At 50.9% G+C, this 13696-nt stretch overlaps 1 protein-coding gene across 1 annotated transcript in view; it reads left to right on the forward strand.

The window, feature by feature from the left end:
- Positions 1-13696, forward strand: part of SREBF2 (sterol regulatory element binding transcription factor 2) — a 251077-nt gene that overhangs the window by 176638 nt on the left and 60743 nt on the right. Inside the window, exon 16 of the mRNA XM_078683331.1 lies at positions 11800-11968. Within this exon, the coding sequence (XP_078539457.1) occupies positions 11800-11968 (169 nt within the window). The remainder of the gene's footprint in view (positions 1-11799; positions 11969-13696) is intronic.

The following is a 13696-nucleotide window of genomic DNA, read 5'->3' on the forward strand; positions in this document are numbered from 1 at the left end:
CTTTTCCTCACCCCAGCGGTGGCAAAGGCGGCGCCATCTAGGTTGCTGAGGAAGTACCGGGCCCCGGATTCGGATCCGGCTTTTCTGAGAGCGGAACCCCCTCCGGACTCCGTCATTGTGACGGCGGCACGCAAACAACATGCCTCCGCTCCGTCATCCACGGTCCCCCCGGATAAGGAGTCCAGGTGGATGGATTCGGCAGGGAGAAAGGTCTGTGGAACAGCCGCCACCTCCATGAAGGCTGCGAGTGCCACGGCGCTGTTGGGTCGGTACGCCCGCGCCCTCTGGGACTCCCTTGAGCGTTTTGCGGAGCACTTGCCTCGTGAACAGCGTGAGGATTTTCAGGAAGTGCTGAGTGAAGGGATGCTGGTGGCCAACCAGATCATCAGTGCGGCAGCGGACTCTTCCCTGTTGGCTGCTCATGGGTTTTGCCATGGGGTCAACCAGAGGCGTCACGCCTGGCTCCGTCTTGCGTCCCTGAAACCGGACGCACAGCAGAGGGTGGCCAACCTGCCGTTCTCCGGCAAGTCTCTTTTTGGGCAGCATGCGGACGACGAGATGGCCCGCATGAAAGCGGAGGCCGAGACGCTCACGGCGGTGGGCCTCGAGAAGCCTAAGGAGACGAAGAAGCCGTACCGCCCTTTCCAACGGCGGTCCGGTGGACAAGGCCGTGGACGTGGCCAGGCTTCGGGACATTCGCAACAGCAACAGCAGTTCCGTAAGCCGTTCCAGAAGCGCCAGAGGGGCAGGGGAGGCCAGCAGTCGGCTCCGGCGCCCAAGGGCCAGGCTGGGTCTAGGCCCTAGGAACTTACTTCCCCCAGATCCGTTACCCACTCCGGTAGGGGGAAGCATCCAATTTTTTCTGGCAGAGTGGAGAAAAATTACTCAGGACAAGTGGGTGCTGAATATTGTTTGCAATGGATACAGTCTTCGGTTCACCAGCCCGCCTCCATCGATTCCTCCGGTCAGCTCGCGGTTTCAGCTGCTAGAGCTCCAGGTGGAGGCCGATACCCTGTTAAGGAAAAGGGCGATAGAAGACGTGCCTCTGTCCCAGAGAGGAAGAGGCCTGTACTCCCGGTTCTTCCTGGTTCGCAAGAAGGACAAGAACGAGTTCAGGCCCATTCTGGACTTGCGACAGGCAAACAAGTGGATTCGCAGGGAAAAGTTTCGCATGCTGTCGTTGCATCAGATTTATCCTCAGTTGCAACAGGGGGATTGGCTCTGTGCCATAGACCTACAGGATGCATACTTCCATGTGCCCATTGCACGCAAACACAGGAAGTTCCTGCGGTTCCAAGTCGGCACCAATCACTATCAATACACAGTACTCCCATTCGGACTGAAGTCTGCGCCGAGAACGTTCTCGAAGTGCATGGCGGTGGTGGCAGCGCACCTGCGGAAGAACAAGGTGTTTGTCTACCCGTACCTGGACGATTGGTTGATCAAGGCATCCTCCTTCTCGGAAGCGCGAGCACACTTCCAGAAGACGTGCGTTCTCTTGGACAAGCTGGGGTTGCACATCAACATGGCCAAGTCGGTCCCGACTCCGGTCCAATGCATACAGTACTTGGGAGCCTCCATCGATACGCTGTCAGCAAGCGTGTCTCCTTCGGAAGAGCGACGATTATCTCTCCTTCGGAAGGCTCAGGCTCTTATGTCGACTCCATCTACAACAGTGAGGACGGTGTCTTCTCTACTGGGTTCGATGGCCTCTTGTATCTTCCTGACGCCGCACGCACGACTGCACATGAGACCGCTGCAGGAGTGCTTGGAGGACCAGTGGGATCAGAGGAAAGGATCCTGGGACGACAGGATACGACTGTCTCTGCATGCTCTTCAGTCTCTGAAGTGGTGGTGTTCGGCGGAGAATCTCCTCAGAGGGGTTCCTTTTCACAAGGACATTCCCACGCAGACTGTCGTGACGGATGCTTCTCTCCTGGGATGGGGAGCGCACTCCGGGACTCTGCAGATTCAGGGAACGTGGTCTCCGGTGGAGGCCACTTATCACATCAACTTCCTGGAACTCAGAGCTGTTCACTTGGCACTGAAGGCCTTTCTTCCGTCCTTCCAGACCAGCTCCCTGCTTGTGCAAACGGACAACACTACCACGATGTACTACCTCAACAAGCAGGGGGGCTCGAGATCTCGCACTCTGTCACAGGAGGCGCAGGCGATCTGGCACTGGCTCCTGGCCAGAGGACTGACGATAACGGCTACCCATCTGCCAGGTGTGCAGAATGTTCAGGCGGACGAACTCCGCAGACTCATTCAGGAAAACCACGAATGGGTCATAAACGACGAAGTACTGGGAGAAGTCTTCGCAAGGTGGGGAACTCCAGACGTAGATCTGTTCGCCACCGCCGAAAACAGCAAATGCCGAGACTTCGCCTCCAGGTACTACCAGCCGGGGTCGCTGGGGAATGCGCTATGGATCAGCTGGTCGAACAGCTTTCTGTACGCTTTTCCACCCATTCCCCTGATTCCGGCGGTACTCATCAAGCTGGCCCGGTCCAGGGCTCGGATGATTCTCATTGCCCCGGAGTGGCCCAGGCAGTGGTGGTTCACGGACCTGCTTCACCGATCTCTCCTTCCTCACATTCGGTTGCCGTGCAGGCCGGACCTTCTCACGAAGTTCGGGGGGCGGATGTTACACCCCAGCCTCTCGTCTTTGAGTTTGGCGGCATGGCTCCTGAGATAGTGCAGTATGGACATCTGAATCTGCCCGAAGATTGCATGGACATACTGAAGGAGTCTAAGAGACCTTCCACTAGGACTTCATATGCTTACAAGTGGAAGAGGTTTTGTATCTGGTGCCAGTCTAGGAACCATGACCCTACAACCTGCAAGGAAGATGTCATCCTTCCTTACCTTTTACATTTGGCGCAGTCTGGCCTTAATGTTCATTCCATTAGGGTTCATCTTGCTGCATTGACTGCCTACAGGAAATGCCCTTCACAGACTTCTTTTTTCCAGATCCCTGTGATCAAAGACTTTCTGGAAGGGTTGAAGAAGGTGTTCCCTCCTGTCAGGCTTCCCTCGCCTTCATGGGAATTGAATGTGGTGCTGTCCAGATTGATGAAGGAGCCTTTTGAACCCATTCACAAGGCTTCGTTGCAGCACCTGTCCTGGAAGGCGGCGTTCCTCGTGGCCATTACATCGGCCCGCAGGGTGAGTGAAATTCAGGCGTTGTGTTGTACTGAACCTTATACTGTGTTTCATGCTGCTAAGGTTGTGATGCGTACTCACCCTAAATTTCTTCCCAAGGTTATTTCTGATTTTCATGTCAACCAGACCATAACTTTACCTACGTTTTTTCAGAATCCTTCCTCTCCGGCGGAACGATCTTTGCATTCCCTGGATGTTAGGAGGGTGTTGAAATTTTATCTGGATAAGACCAAAGATATTCGTAGGTCAGACCAATTGTTTGTCAATTATGGATCAGTCAGGACGGGTCTTGCTACCTCTAAGCAGTCCATTTCTAGGTGGATTGTGTCCTGCATTCAATTGTGTTACCAAAAAGCTAATAAGACCTTAGGAGGTAAGCCTAAGGCTCATTCCACCAGGGGCAAAGCTGCCACGACAGCCTTGCTCCGTAATGTGCCGATTGCAGAAATCTGCAAGGCCGCCACTTGGAAGTCGGTTCATACCTTTGCTAAGCATTACTGCCTGGACTCTGATGCCAGGGCAGACGCTCAGGTTGGGCAGGCTTCGCTGCGGAATTTGTTCGCACAGTAGTGGCGTTAAGTTCTTTCTCCACCGCCGCTTTGGTGTGGGGATGGGCTTGCCATTCTATTCACTAGATTATGACTATACACAGAGATCCCCTTCTACAGAAGGAGTAGTTTCTGTTCTGTAACTCCAGTTCTGTAGTAGGGGTATCTCTGTTATAGTCATAAGCGCCCGCCCTCCTCCCCGGTGGAGAATTGTTCATGTAAGTAATGCTACAGGTCTGGCGTTTTTACGCCTTCAAAAAGAACTGAAGTCAGTGGGACCTGCTATGCATTCTGGGATACTGGGAGAAGGTTCTAGAAGGTTTCCTTAAAGGCACAGTATCCTGTTTAAACCACATAATGGCAGCCTATGGGGCTTGTCTGTCCAGGCCTTCCTCTCTATCATTTCTGAGGGTTTTTTTTGCAGTAAAAGCATGGGAAATCTGGACAGGCTTTGCTGTTTGTGGATTTTTGGTGGAATTTCTAGTTGAAGTACTGGACAGTGTAGCCTGTGGATATAGGCTGCATTATTTGTCTTTAAATTTTCTCTTAAGTGTCTTTGCAGTTCTGCAATTTTTTGACAACTTAAGAGATTATTTTTGATTGCCGGGGTCCACGCACATGGGCGGGACTATTCACTAGATTATGACTATAACAGAGATACCCCTACTACAGAACTGGAGTTACAGAACAGAAACTACTCCATCCGGTGCATGAAGGTCCAACAGGACCGAAAGTTCATGCGCATGGGCGACAGCGGATCTGGTATTGAGATAGAGTGCCGTAAGGGCTTTGGGAGTTGCCGATGAGTTCACATCTTCAAACGAATATAGGGGATCAACTGTGGATGAGGAGATGAGAGGAGCAGAAGCTAGGGAAAGACCAAGAAGGGAAATACGAGAATGAGTAAGGGCTGGGATGGGCCACGGTCCCTGGAGGTGGTGGAGCTGGTCAGGGGTGTAGATGATGTGGGGGGCAGAGTGACATGCCCCTCGCCCCGGACTGGCGCAGACGGGCTTGCCTTTGGCGCGCCTTCGGCGCGCCATCGTCGCGCCCGCTGCGCCCGTCCGCTGCGCCTCCGGCCTAAACACATATTTTTATACAGGGATCCGAGGAGAAAAAAAAAAAAAGGGGGGAGGAAAAGGGGCGTTGCCTGCAAGGTGGGCGGGGCTTACTCGCCCGCGATGGATGGCGGCAGCGAGGGAGGACTCCCCAAGGCAGCGCCCAAGTCGGCTGACAGGGAGCTCCAAGAAGGCAGGGGTAATTGCCAAGATGCTGGTCCAGTTAAAAGCACACAGGTACAAAATACAATACAATTTTTAAAAACGAGTGAAATCAGCGCTCCCGGCTTTCCGCCTCAGGAGTTAGTTGGAAGGGCGCGCTAGTGATCAGCGCGCGCTTTTAAACGAGTGAAAGGGGGCGTGGCCTGCAAGGTGGGCGGGGCTTACTCGCCCGCGATGGATGGCGGCAGCGAGGGAGGACTCCCCAAGGCAGCGCCCAAGTCGGCTGTCAGGGAGCTCCAAGAAGGCAGGGGTAATTGCCAAGATGCTGGTCCAGTTAAAAGCACACAGGTACAAAATACAATACAATTTTTAAAAACGAGTGAAATCAGCGCTCCCGGCTTTCCGCCTCAGGAGTTAGTTGGAAGAAGATGACCCCGAAGGCTTTACGAGAGAGGGAGACAAAACTCCTCGTGGCAAAATTAAAGAATAAGAAGGTTAAGAAGTCTTCGAAGTCTCGATCTCGGCGTTCGAGGTCGAGGTCTCGTTCGAGGTCACGCTCGGAGTCGTCTTCGGCTCATGCTTCGAAGTCTTCGAAGAAGAAGCACAAGAAGAGGAGCCATGAGTCACGTCATCACTCAGAAAAGGACTCTAGTTCAAGACCGAAGTCCCAGGTCAAACTTCTGAGTAAGGAAGTGGAAGTTTCGGAATCGGAAGATCATAACTCTGCTGGTGAGGCTTCGCATCCGAATTCGCCCGAGTCTCAGAAGCAGGTCCATTCTCCAGTTCTATCCAATCCTTCTGGTCAGGAGGATGAAGGTGAGGAGCAGGGGGCTGGTGAAGTCGAGGTTCCGGTGCCTGCGGGTTCGTTGACCCCGGTTCCTGGACTCGATGAAGAGGTCGACGTCGTTTCGACTCCACCTCCTCAGGAACAACCAAGAGGTCCATATCCGGATTTTCCGACTCCAGATCAGGATCCATCTCAGTTCCTGAACGCCATGTTTGGAGTTTATTCCAGGGCAATGTTCCCGTCTGGTGCACCTGTTGGTCCCACGGGTCCTATGGCTTTTAACTTGGGTGTTCCCCAGGCTTATGCCTCTGCGCCCTTCATGCCTTTTATGCCGGCTATACCACCGCATTGGTATTTTCCGACACCTCCAGTGTCGTCGACGCCGAGGCGTACGACACCGAAGCAGGATTCTGCTCGACCTCGTATAAAACGACCTCATCCGACTTTGGGTTCGACGCCTGCACCGACCCCGTCGGAGTCGATTCCGAATCCATCGACTTCTATTATGAAGGAAAGATCTCGGAGAGAAGCTCAGAGACTTCTGGAAGAAGAAAGATATCAATATTCAGATACTGAAGAAGGGGAGTTACAGGATTCTGAAGATCCTTTTGAGGACTTGGGTGAGGCCAGTGGGCTTGAACTGTCTCCTGAGTGGGATTTGACTTCAGTGTCAAATGTACCGTCGAAAGATGTGGTGCCTTATCACACCGTTATTAAAAAAGCAGCGAGTTTATTGAACATTACTCTGCCCACTGCTGATTATAAGCCAAATATTTTAACTGAGGTTCTTCATTCACCCTCATCTGTTATTGAACCTATGTTACCCTTCAATGATGCCTTATCTGAGCCCATCTATGAAGTCTGGAAGAAGCCTTTGTCTGCTCCTGCAGTTTCTAGGACAGTGGCAAGGAGGTACAGAGTTGCTCCAGATGACCCTGAATTCTTGTCAACACACCCCCTGCCTGAGAGTTTAGTTGTACAGGCTGCCTGTTCGAAAAGGTCTGCTGGGGCTTTTCCGCAGGTTCCTGGGGATAAGGAATCCAGGAAGCAGGATCAAACCGCTAAGAAAGTCTTCTCCTCAGCCAGTATGGTGCTTAAGTCAACTAACGCAACTTGTCTGATGGGGAGGTATATTCATGCATTGATGGATTCTGTCAAGCAGTTGGTTCCGAAAATCCCTGAGGAAGAGAGGAAAGATTTTCAGGAGGTGATATCGGACACTCAGGCAGCTGCGAGACAAGTGATTCAGAGTGGTCTGGACACTGCTGATTTGGTGGCGAGGGTCATGGGCTCTTCCGTGGCCACTAGGAGGGCTGCCTGGCTTAAATCATCGGAGTTCTCTGCAGACGTTCAGTCTGTTTTGATGGACTTGCCTTTTGATGGCTCAGGATTGTTTGGTAAGAAGGCTGATGCTGCCTTGGAACGTTTTAAGGACAGTAGAGCCACTGCAAAATCTTTGGGTCTCCAGTCCAGAGGTACTACTGGAAGACGCTTCAGAGGGTTTGGCAGATCTTCCTTTCGTTCTTACAGACCATCTCAGCAGCAGCCACAACAGCAGCAAAATACGCTGTACAAGTCGTACAGGGGCAGGCAAAGATCCCGCCCTAGAGGTCGTCAAGCTTCCTCCTCCTCTTCCTCCTCCCCTTCCCAACCCCCTGCCAACGCAGCAAAGCAGCCCTAGATCCGCCATTCCGGATCATGTGGGCCCAGTGGGGGGTCGGCTTACACATTTTCTACAAGATTGGGAATTAATAACATCGGATCTTTGGGTTCTCAATCTTGTAGAGAATGGGTATGCACTTCCTTTCCAGGAATTCCCTCCCAATTACCCTCCTTGCCAGGGTTATTGTTCGGAGGACCACCTGCTTCTCCTCCAGGAAGAAGTTCTGGCTTTATTCCGAAAAGGTGCGATAGAGGTGGTTCCGGAGCAGGAAAGGGGTCAGGGGTGCTACTCCCGGTATTTCCTGATCCCCAAGAAAGATGGCAGACTTCGGCCAATCCTGGACCTCAGAATTTTGAACCTTTACCTGAAAAAGGAAAAGTTCAAGATGCTCACTCTTGCGCAGGTTCTTCAAGCGCTGCTAGAAGAAGACTGGATGGTGTCGATCGACTTGCAGGATGCGTATTTTCATATTCCCATCTTGAAGTCGCACAGAAAGTATCTCCGTTTTCCGGTTGGGTCACAACATTACCAGTTTGTGGTCCTTCCGTTTGGTCTTACTACTGCACCTCGAGTTTTCACCAAGGTGATGGCAGTGGTGGCAGCTCATCTCAGGAGAACGGGGATACATGTGTTTCCGTATCTAGACGACTGGCTGATCAAGGCGGAGTCGCCGGAGAAGGTGCTCCATCATCTGCAAGAGACAACTCAGTTGTTGCACAGGTTGGGTTTTTCGATAAATGTACCCAAGTCTCACCTGGTGCCCTCACAGCGCAACCTGTTCATAGGTGCGGTACTGGACACTACTGTGTGTCGTGCATTCCCTCCTCCTCAAAGGATTCGCGACATACAGGAAATGATTCCTTTGTTCTGCAATGGAGCGGTCGTTCCAGTTCTGAAGGTTCTTCGCCTGCTCGGTCTGATGGCTTCTTGTATTCTGTTGGTCAACCATGCACGCTGGCACATGAGGGCACTCCAGTGGTGCCTCCGCAGGCAGTGGTATCAGCACAACGGAGATCTCAGGGAGTCAGTGAAGATCTCCAGAGAAACTGCAGCGGATCTGTCTTGGTGGAGCGTGGAAGGCAATCTGTCTCAAGGAAAGCCTTTTCAACTACCTCCATCGGTTGCCACAGTGATATCGGATGCGTCCACTCTCGGGTGGGGTGCTCACCTGGGGGACCTGGAAGTCAAGGGTCTTTGGTCTCCAGAGGAAAGGTTGCTTCACATCAACCTTTTAGAATTGCGGGCGATTCGTCTGGCGCTCAAGGCCTTCCTCCCTTCCCTTCGCGGTCAGTCGGTTCAGGTCCTGACGGACAACACGACCGCGATGTGGTACATCAACAAGCAGGGAGAAGTAGGGTCGCAGTGTCTCTGCAGAGAGGCTCTGCGTCTCTGGTCCTGGGTTCAGGACCATCCGATTTGTCTGATGGCAAATCATCTGGCTGGAGTTCAGAACGTTCGTGCAGACAGTCTCAGTCGGCAGTTCTCTGCCGATCACGAGTGGAGGCTCCATCCGGGGGTAGTTCACAACATCTTTCAGATGTGGGGGACTCCTCGGTTGGACCTGTTCGCCACTCGCGAGAATGCTCACTGCCTGTCATTCTGCAGTCTCCAGTATCCGATGCAAGGAGCCTTGGGGGACGCGTTTCAGTTGAGTTGGAGCTCGCAACTCCTTTACGCGTTTCCTCCCATACCTTTGATTCCTCGGGTTCTGAGGAAAATTCGCCAAGACCGGGCCCAAGTCATATTGATCGCCCCGGATTGGCCAAGAAGGGTGTGGTATTCAGATCTTCTCCACCTCTCCTCTCACCCGCCGCTCCGTCTCCCTCACAGGGCAGATCTCCTCTCTCAGATGGAGGGGCAGGTTCTACACCCCCACCTCCAGACCTTACACCTTCATGCCTGGAGATTGAACGGGGCAACCTGATTTCTTTTTCTCTCCCGCCTGATGTGGTGGATGTCATTTTGTCAGCCAGGCGTGACTCCACTAAGTCCATCTATTCTTATAGGTGGTCTAAATTTGTTACTTGGTGCAGGGAGAAGTCTATAGACCCTTTGAGGGCCCATTTATCTGATGTTCTCCAGTTTGCCCTTTCTCTGGCACAGCAGGGGCTTGCTGTTGCCACGGTGAAGGGTTATCTTTCTGCGCTGTCGGCTTTTATCTGTTTGCCTGACCAGCCTTCTCTTTTTAAATCTCCTATAGTTTTAAGGTTTTTGATGGGCCTCATGAATAAGTTCCCTCCTACTCCTTTTATTGTGCCTCAGTGGGATTTAAATCTTGTTTTGACATTTTTAATGGGTGCTCCTTTTGAGCCTCTTCACAAATGTCCTATGAGGCTTCTGACTTTCAAAACGGTTTTCCTCGTTGCAATAACCTCGGCAAGGAGGGTAAGTGAGCTTCAAGCTCTTAGTCACAAGCCCCCTTTCTTGACCATTCATGCTGATCGAATGGTTCTTAGGACCAGGGCTGCTTTTCTGCCAAAGGTGGTGACTCCTTTCCACCTTGGTCAATCCAGTACCCTTCCTACCTTTTATCCTCCCCCACACCCTTCCAAGGAGGAGGAGAGATTACACCGTCTTGACCCCAAGAGGGCGGTGTCTTTTTACCTGGACAGGACTAAAGACTGTCGTTTGGATGACCAGCTCTTTATTGGCTTTGTTGGCTGCAAGAAAGGAAGAGCGGTCCATAAGAGGACCTTATCAAGATGGATCGTCCTCTGTATTAAGATCTGCTACTCTTTGGCCGGTAAGGAACCTCCAGAGGGTATAAGGGCTCATTCTACAAGAGCTAAATCATCAACCTCAGCGTTGGCTAGAGGTGTGCCTGTTGAGGATATTTGTAGAGCGGCAACTTGGTCTTCCCTCCACACATTCGCGAAGCATTACTGCTTGGATTCCGAGGTGAGGAGGGAGGGTCACTTTGCACGCTCTGTCCTTCAGGATTTCCTGGTTTAGAAGAGTGGACACCCTCCTCTGGGAGTGGGGACTGCTGTGGGACTCTATTCACAAGGAGAGGAATCCACACGGCAGATGTATCTATCAGAAGAACAAGTTACTTACCTTCGGTAACGCTTTTTCTGGTAGATACTATATCTGCCTGTGGATTCCTCACTGACCCACCCGCCTCCCCGTTGTCCACTCTTCTATGCCAGAGTTTCTATTATGTATTTGTTTATTTCAAATGTTTTGTTGCATTTGCTTCACACTGTGTGTGTTACCTTGGTATTTGTACTGCGTATACTGGGTATATGTCTACTGTCATCGGTCCGTCCGTGTGCCTCGAAGGCACGGAAAAAAGGGCGGAACTGATGTCATCATGCCGGCGTGGGCCTATTATAGGCGTCGGTGACGTCAGCGGAGTCGCGAGCGGTGCCGTGCCTCTGTGACGTCTGAGACCACGTCGGCGCGAAGCTACAAAAAGAATTTCCGAATGTTGCTGACGCAAGGGGATATTCACAAGGTGAGGAATCCACAGGCAGATATAGTATCTACCAGAAAAAGCGTTACCGAAGGTAAGTAACTTGTTCGTCAGGGCTGTGGTGTCAGCAAATATTAAGCCTCTTCTGTGTCTTTAACACTGGGAGGGGGACTTTATGCTGTTTTCCTGAAGTGCTTTACCCTTTGAAGTCCATAGAAAGTATGCCATACTTGTGCTCACAGTTGTGCTCCAGACATTCTGAAGAAATTGCAGCGTCACTTCTGAGTTGTATTATTGTAACTGGATCCCTGTAATGAGATTCCTATTAAAAGACCATGATCTAGACAAATGGACAATCAAGGTGAATGGGAACATGCATAGAATAGTGATCTTGTTTCTAGTGGAATGTGTAGTATAACTGTTCCAGTCGTGTGCCAAAAGGTGTTGGGAGGAATGCTAGGAAAGAGTCTAACCGCACAAGGTGGCATTCCAACCCATATTTGTGCTCACCATGCCACCTCAGATTCGACCAAGCCATATTCTAATCAGCCATGGTCCTGCTCCAATAGGAGCAGCCCAGCCCAAACTGCCAACTGGCCTTGGGCTGCGCACTCATCCCAGATGATTGGTAAACAGGTGTTCAAATGATGCTTCTCCAAAGAGACAGAAACCAACCCTCCCCCCCCCTTTTAATCGGGCAAGTACACTGCCTGCTTTCTGACTCTGCACCATTGCCTTGTGGTCTCTGAAAGCTGTATGCATTCTGTGGTCAGATTATCGCCAGAAACCAAATTGAAAGTTTGATTTGTCAGTCTGTCTCAAGTTTTCTGTGTGTTGCCATATGTGTTCCGTCTTTCCATTTGCTGCTCTGGCAACAGGTCCATTCCCTATCCCTTGTGTGGAAGAATGTAAACAAAAGGAAAATATAGTGTGGGGAGTGGCATCTGAGAACCTTTGAGTATACCTCCCTGTAAGTCTGATGCTTTTACCTCTCCTTCCAGGAACACATTGCTGAAGGCAGTCTTTCATTTGTGCCGGGCCATGCAAGCGGCTGTGTGCAGTAAAGTGGAAGGACAACAGGGCGCTCTGGGACAGTGCGAGAAAGCCAGTGGCCTTCTGTGGAATTGCGTGAATATGGACCGGGGGCTCACCAGCTCCAACCTGAACAAGGTAACTGCCCTTGAGGCTTTAGAGTACGCAGAGTAAGCAGAGGCCAGATAGCAGTAGGGCAGGTGTGAACAACTGGAATTGCATTCAGAGGGGGTAGGTCCATAGAAGGCTGCAGGGTAGGGTGTCCGATAGTGGAAAGAGTTATTAAAGTATGGTGATGGTTCATGCAAACTGCAGGAGAAGGAGTGAGTGGCCTAGATAAAAGGGCATTGACCTGGAAGGATGCTAACCAAGAAAGTGATGCAGATGGATGTGCAGTGGAGGGTGTGGCAGAATACAAATAAAGGGTTACAAAAGGGAAAAAGTGGGGGTGATGATCTTGGAATGGATCATATGTGTGGATGTTGCAGGGATATTGCCATAGGGGAGATTGTGGTTCGCAGAGTTGCAGGAGAGTAAGAACCAGTTTACATGAAGACCTGCGGATACCTGCATAACAGAATGACCAATTGCACAATGGTGTTGCTTACCCGACATTGCTGATACTATACAGTCATGCATGCAAAGTCAAATGCTCCTGGTGGCCGATGCACATGTGTTGCTTTAATGACTGCTCTGCCCCTTTGACTGCAGGGCCTTTTGGGAGCTCTCTGGCGTGCATTGTAGTTGCATTGCATGTCACCTTGATCTGTGCAATGTGTCCCCAGTGCAGTACAGAGGCTTCCCTTTCTCAGCGTCAGTTCACCAAACTCATGGATTAGACAGGAGAGTAATGACCTGTGCCCCCTTGAGAACCCAGAGCATTGATGCTCTTGCATCTTGGCGATCAATTAACCCTGCATGCTATTGGGATATAGTAAATGAAGCTGAGTTAATTTAGTCTGTGCTCATGTATTTACTTAGTCGTAGCGGATAGCATCCAAAGAAACCACAGCTCTGACAAGGCCTCTAAACTGAGTCCTGGGCCAAGTAAGTTGGCTATTCTGCATAATAGGTTTCCTGCAGTTTACAATCGAAGTTTCTCTCACACATGGAGCCGTTTCAGAATCTGAATCGGAGAGAGCACGCATGGTGAACTACAGCGGTCAGTAAGTAGCATGCATTTATACAGCTTGGAGCCATTTTTTGAATCACAACCGTAAAATCTTCCCCTGCCTGTGGGAGGGTTTGCGTCCTCCTCACGTTGAATGATCTGCCGGGGCTTTCGCATCTAAGAAGAATGATCTTACTTTAGGACAGTTGTGCTGTTTCAGCAACCTCTGGAGCACAGTGCTGTAAATAATCCATATATACTTAAGCTGGAGTGGCCTTTTACAGTCTACAATTTCTTTATGCTTCGACATGGTTATCCTGATGTTTAATGAAAATGGACTTGCAACTAGGGCAACTAACATTTGTGTCTTTGCTCATGATCTGGTCTAATGGGTTTGTCTTTTTTTTAAATGTGAAATCAAGTTCCTCTGGTGGGGATACTTTGGGGTAAGACAACTTTGGAGTGCACAGGGAGAGGCCTAACAAGCAATGTTCATGGTTCCTGTTGCATATTGAGCATTGTATCCAATTCTGAAGGCCATAAATATTGTATTGCTTAGTGCTAACTGCTACACCTGGAGTATCATTATCAGATGTTGGCAGGTACATTTGGAGTTTTGCCTCAACCTAGTGCCACATTTGTAGTATAGTCCTGTTATCGAGACCCTGTCTTGGAGCACCATTTGGAATGCTGGCGATCATGATAGGAGACTGCATAAGCAGGATACAGGGGGAATAGGGAACATGGGTCTCTAG

The sequence above is a fragment of the Lissotriton helveticus genome, chromosome 1_1, assembly GCF_964261635.1.
Source record: "Lissotriton helveticus chromosome 1_1, aLisHel1.1, whole genome shotgun sequence".
Lineage (NCBI taxonomy): Eukaryota > Metazoa > Chordata > Amphibia > Caudata > Salamandridae > Lissotriton > Lissotriton helveticus.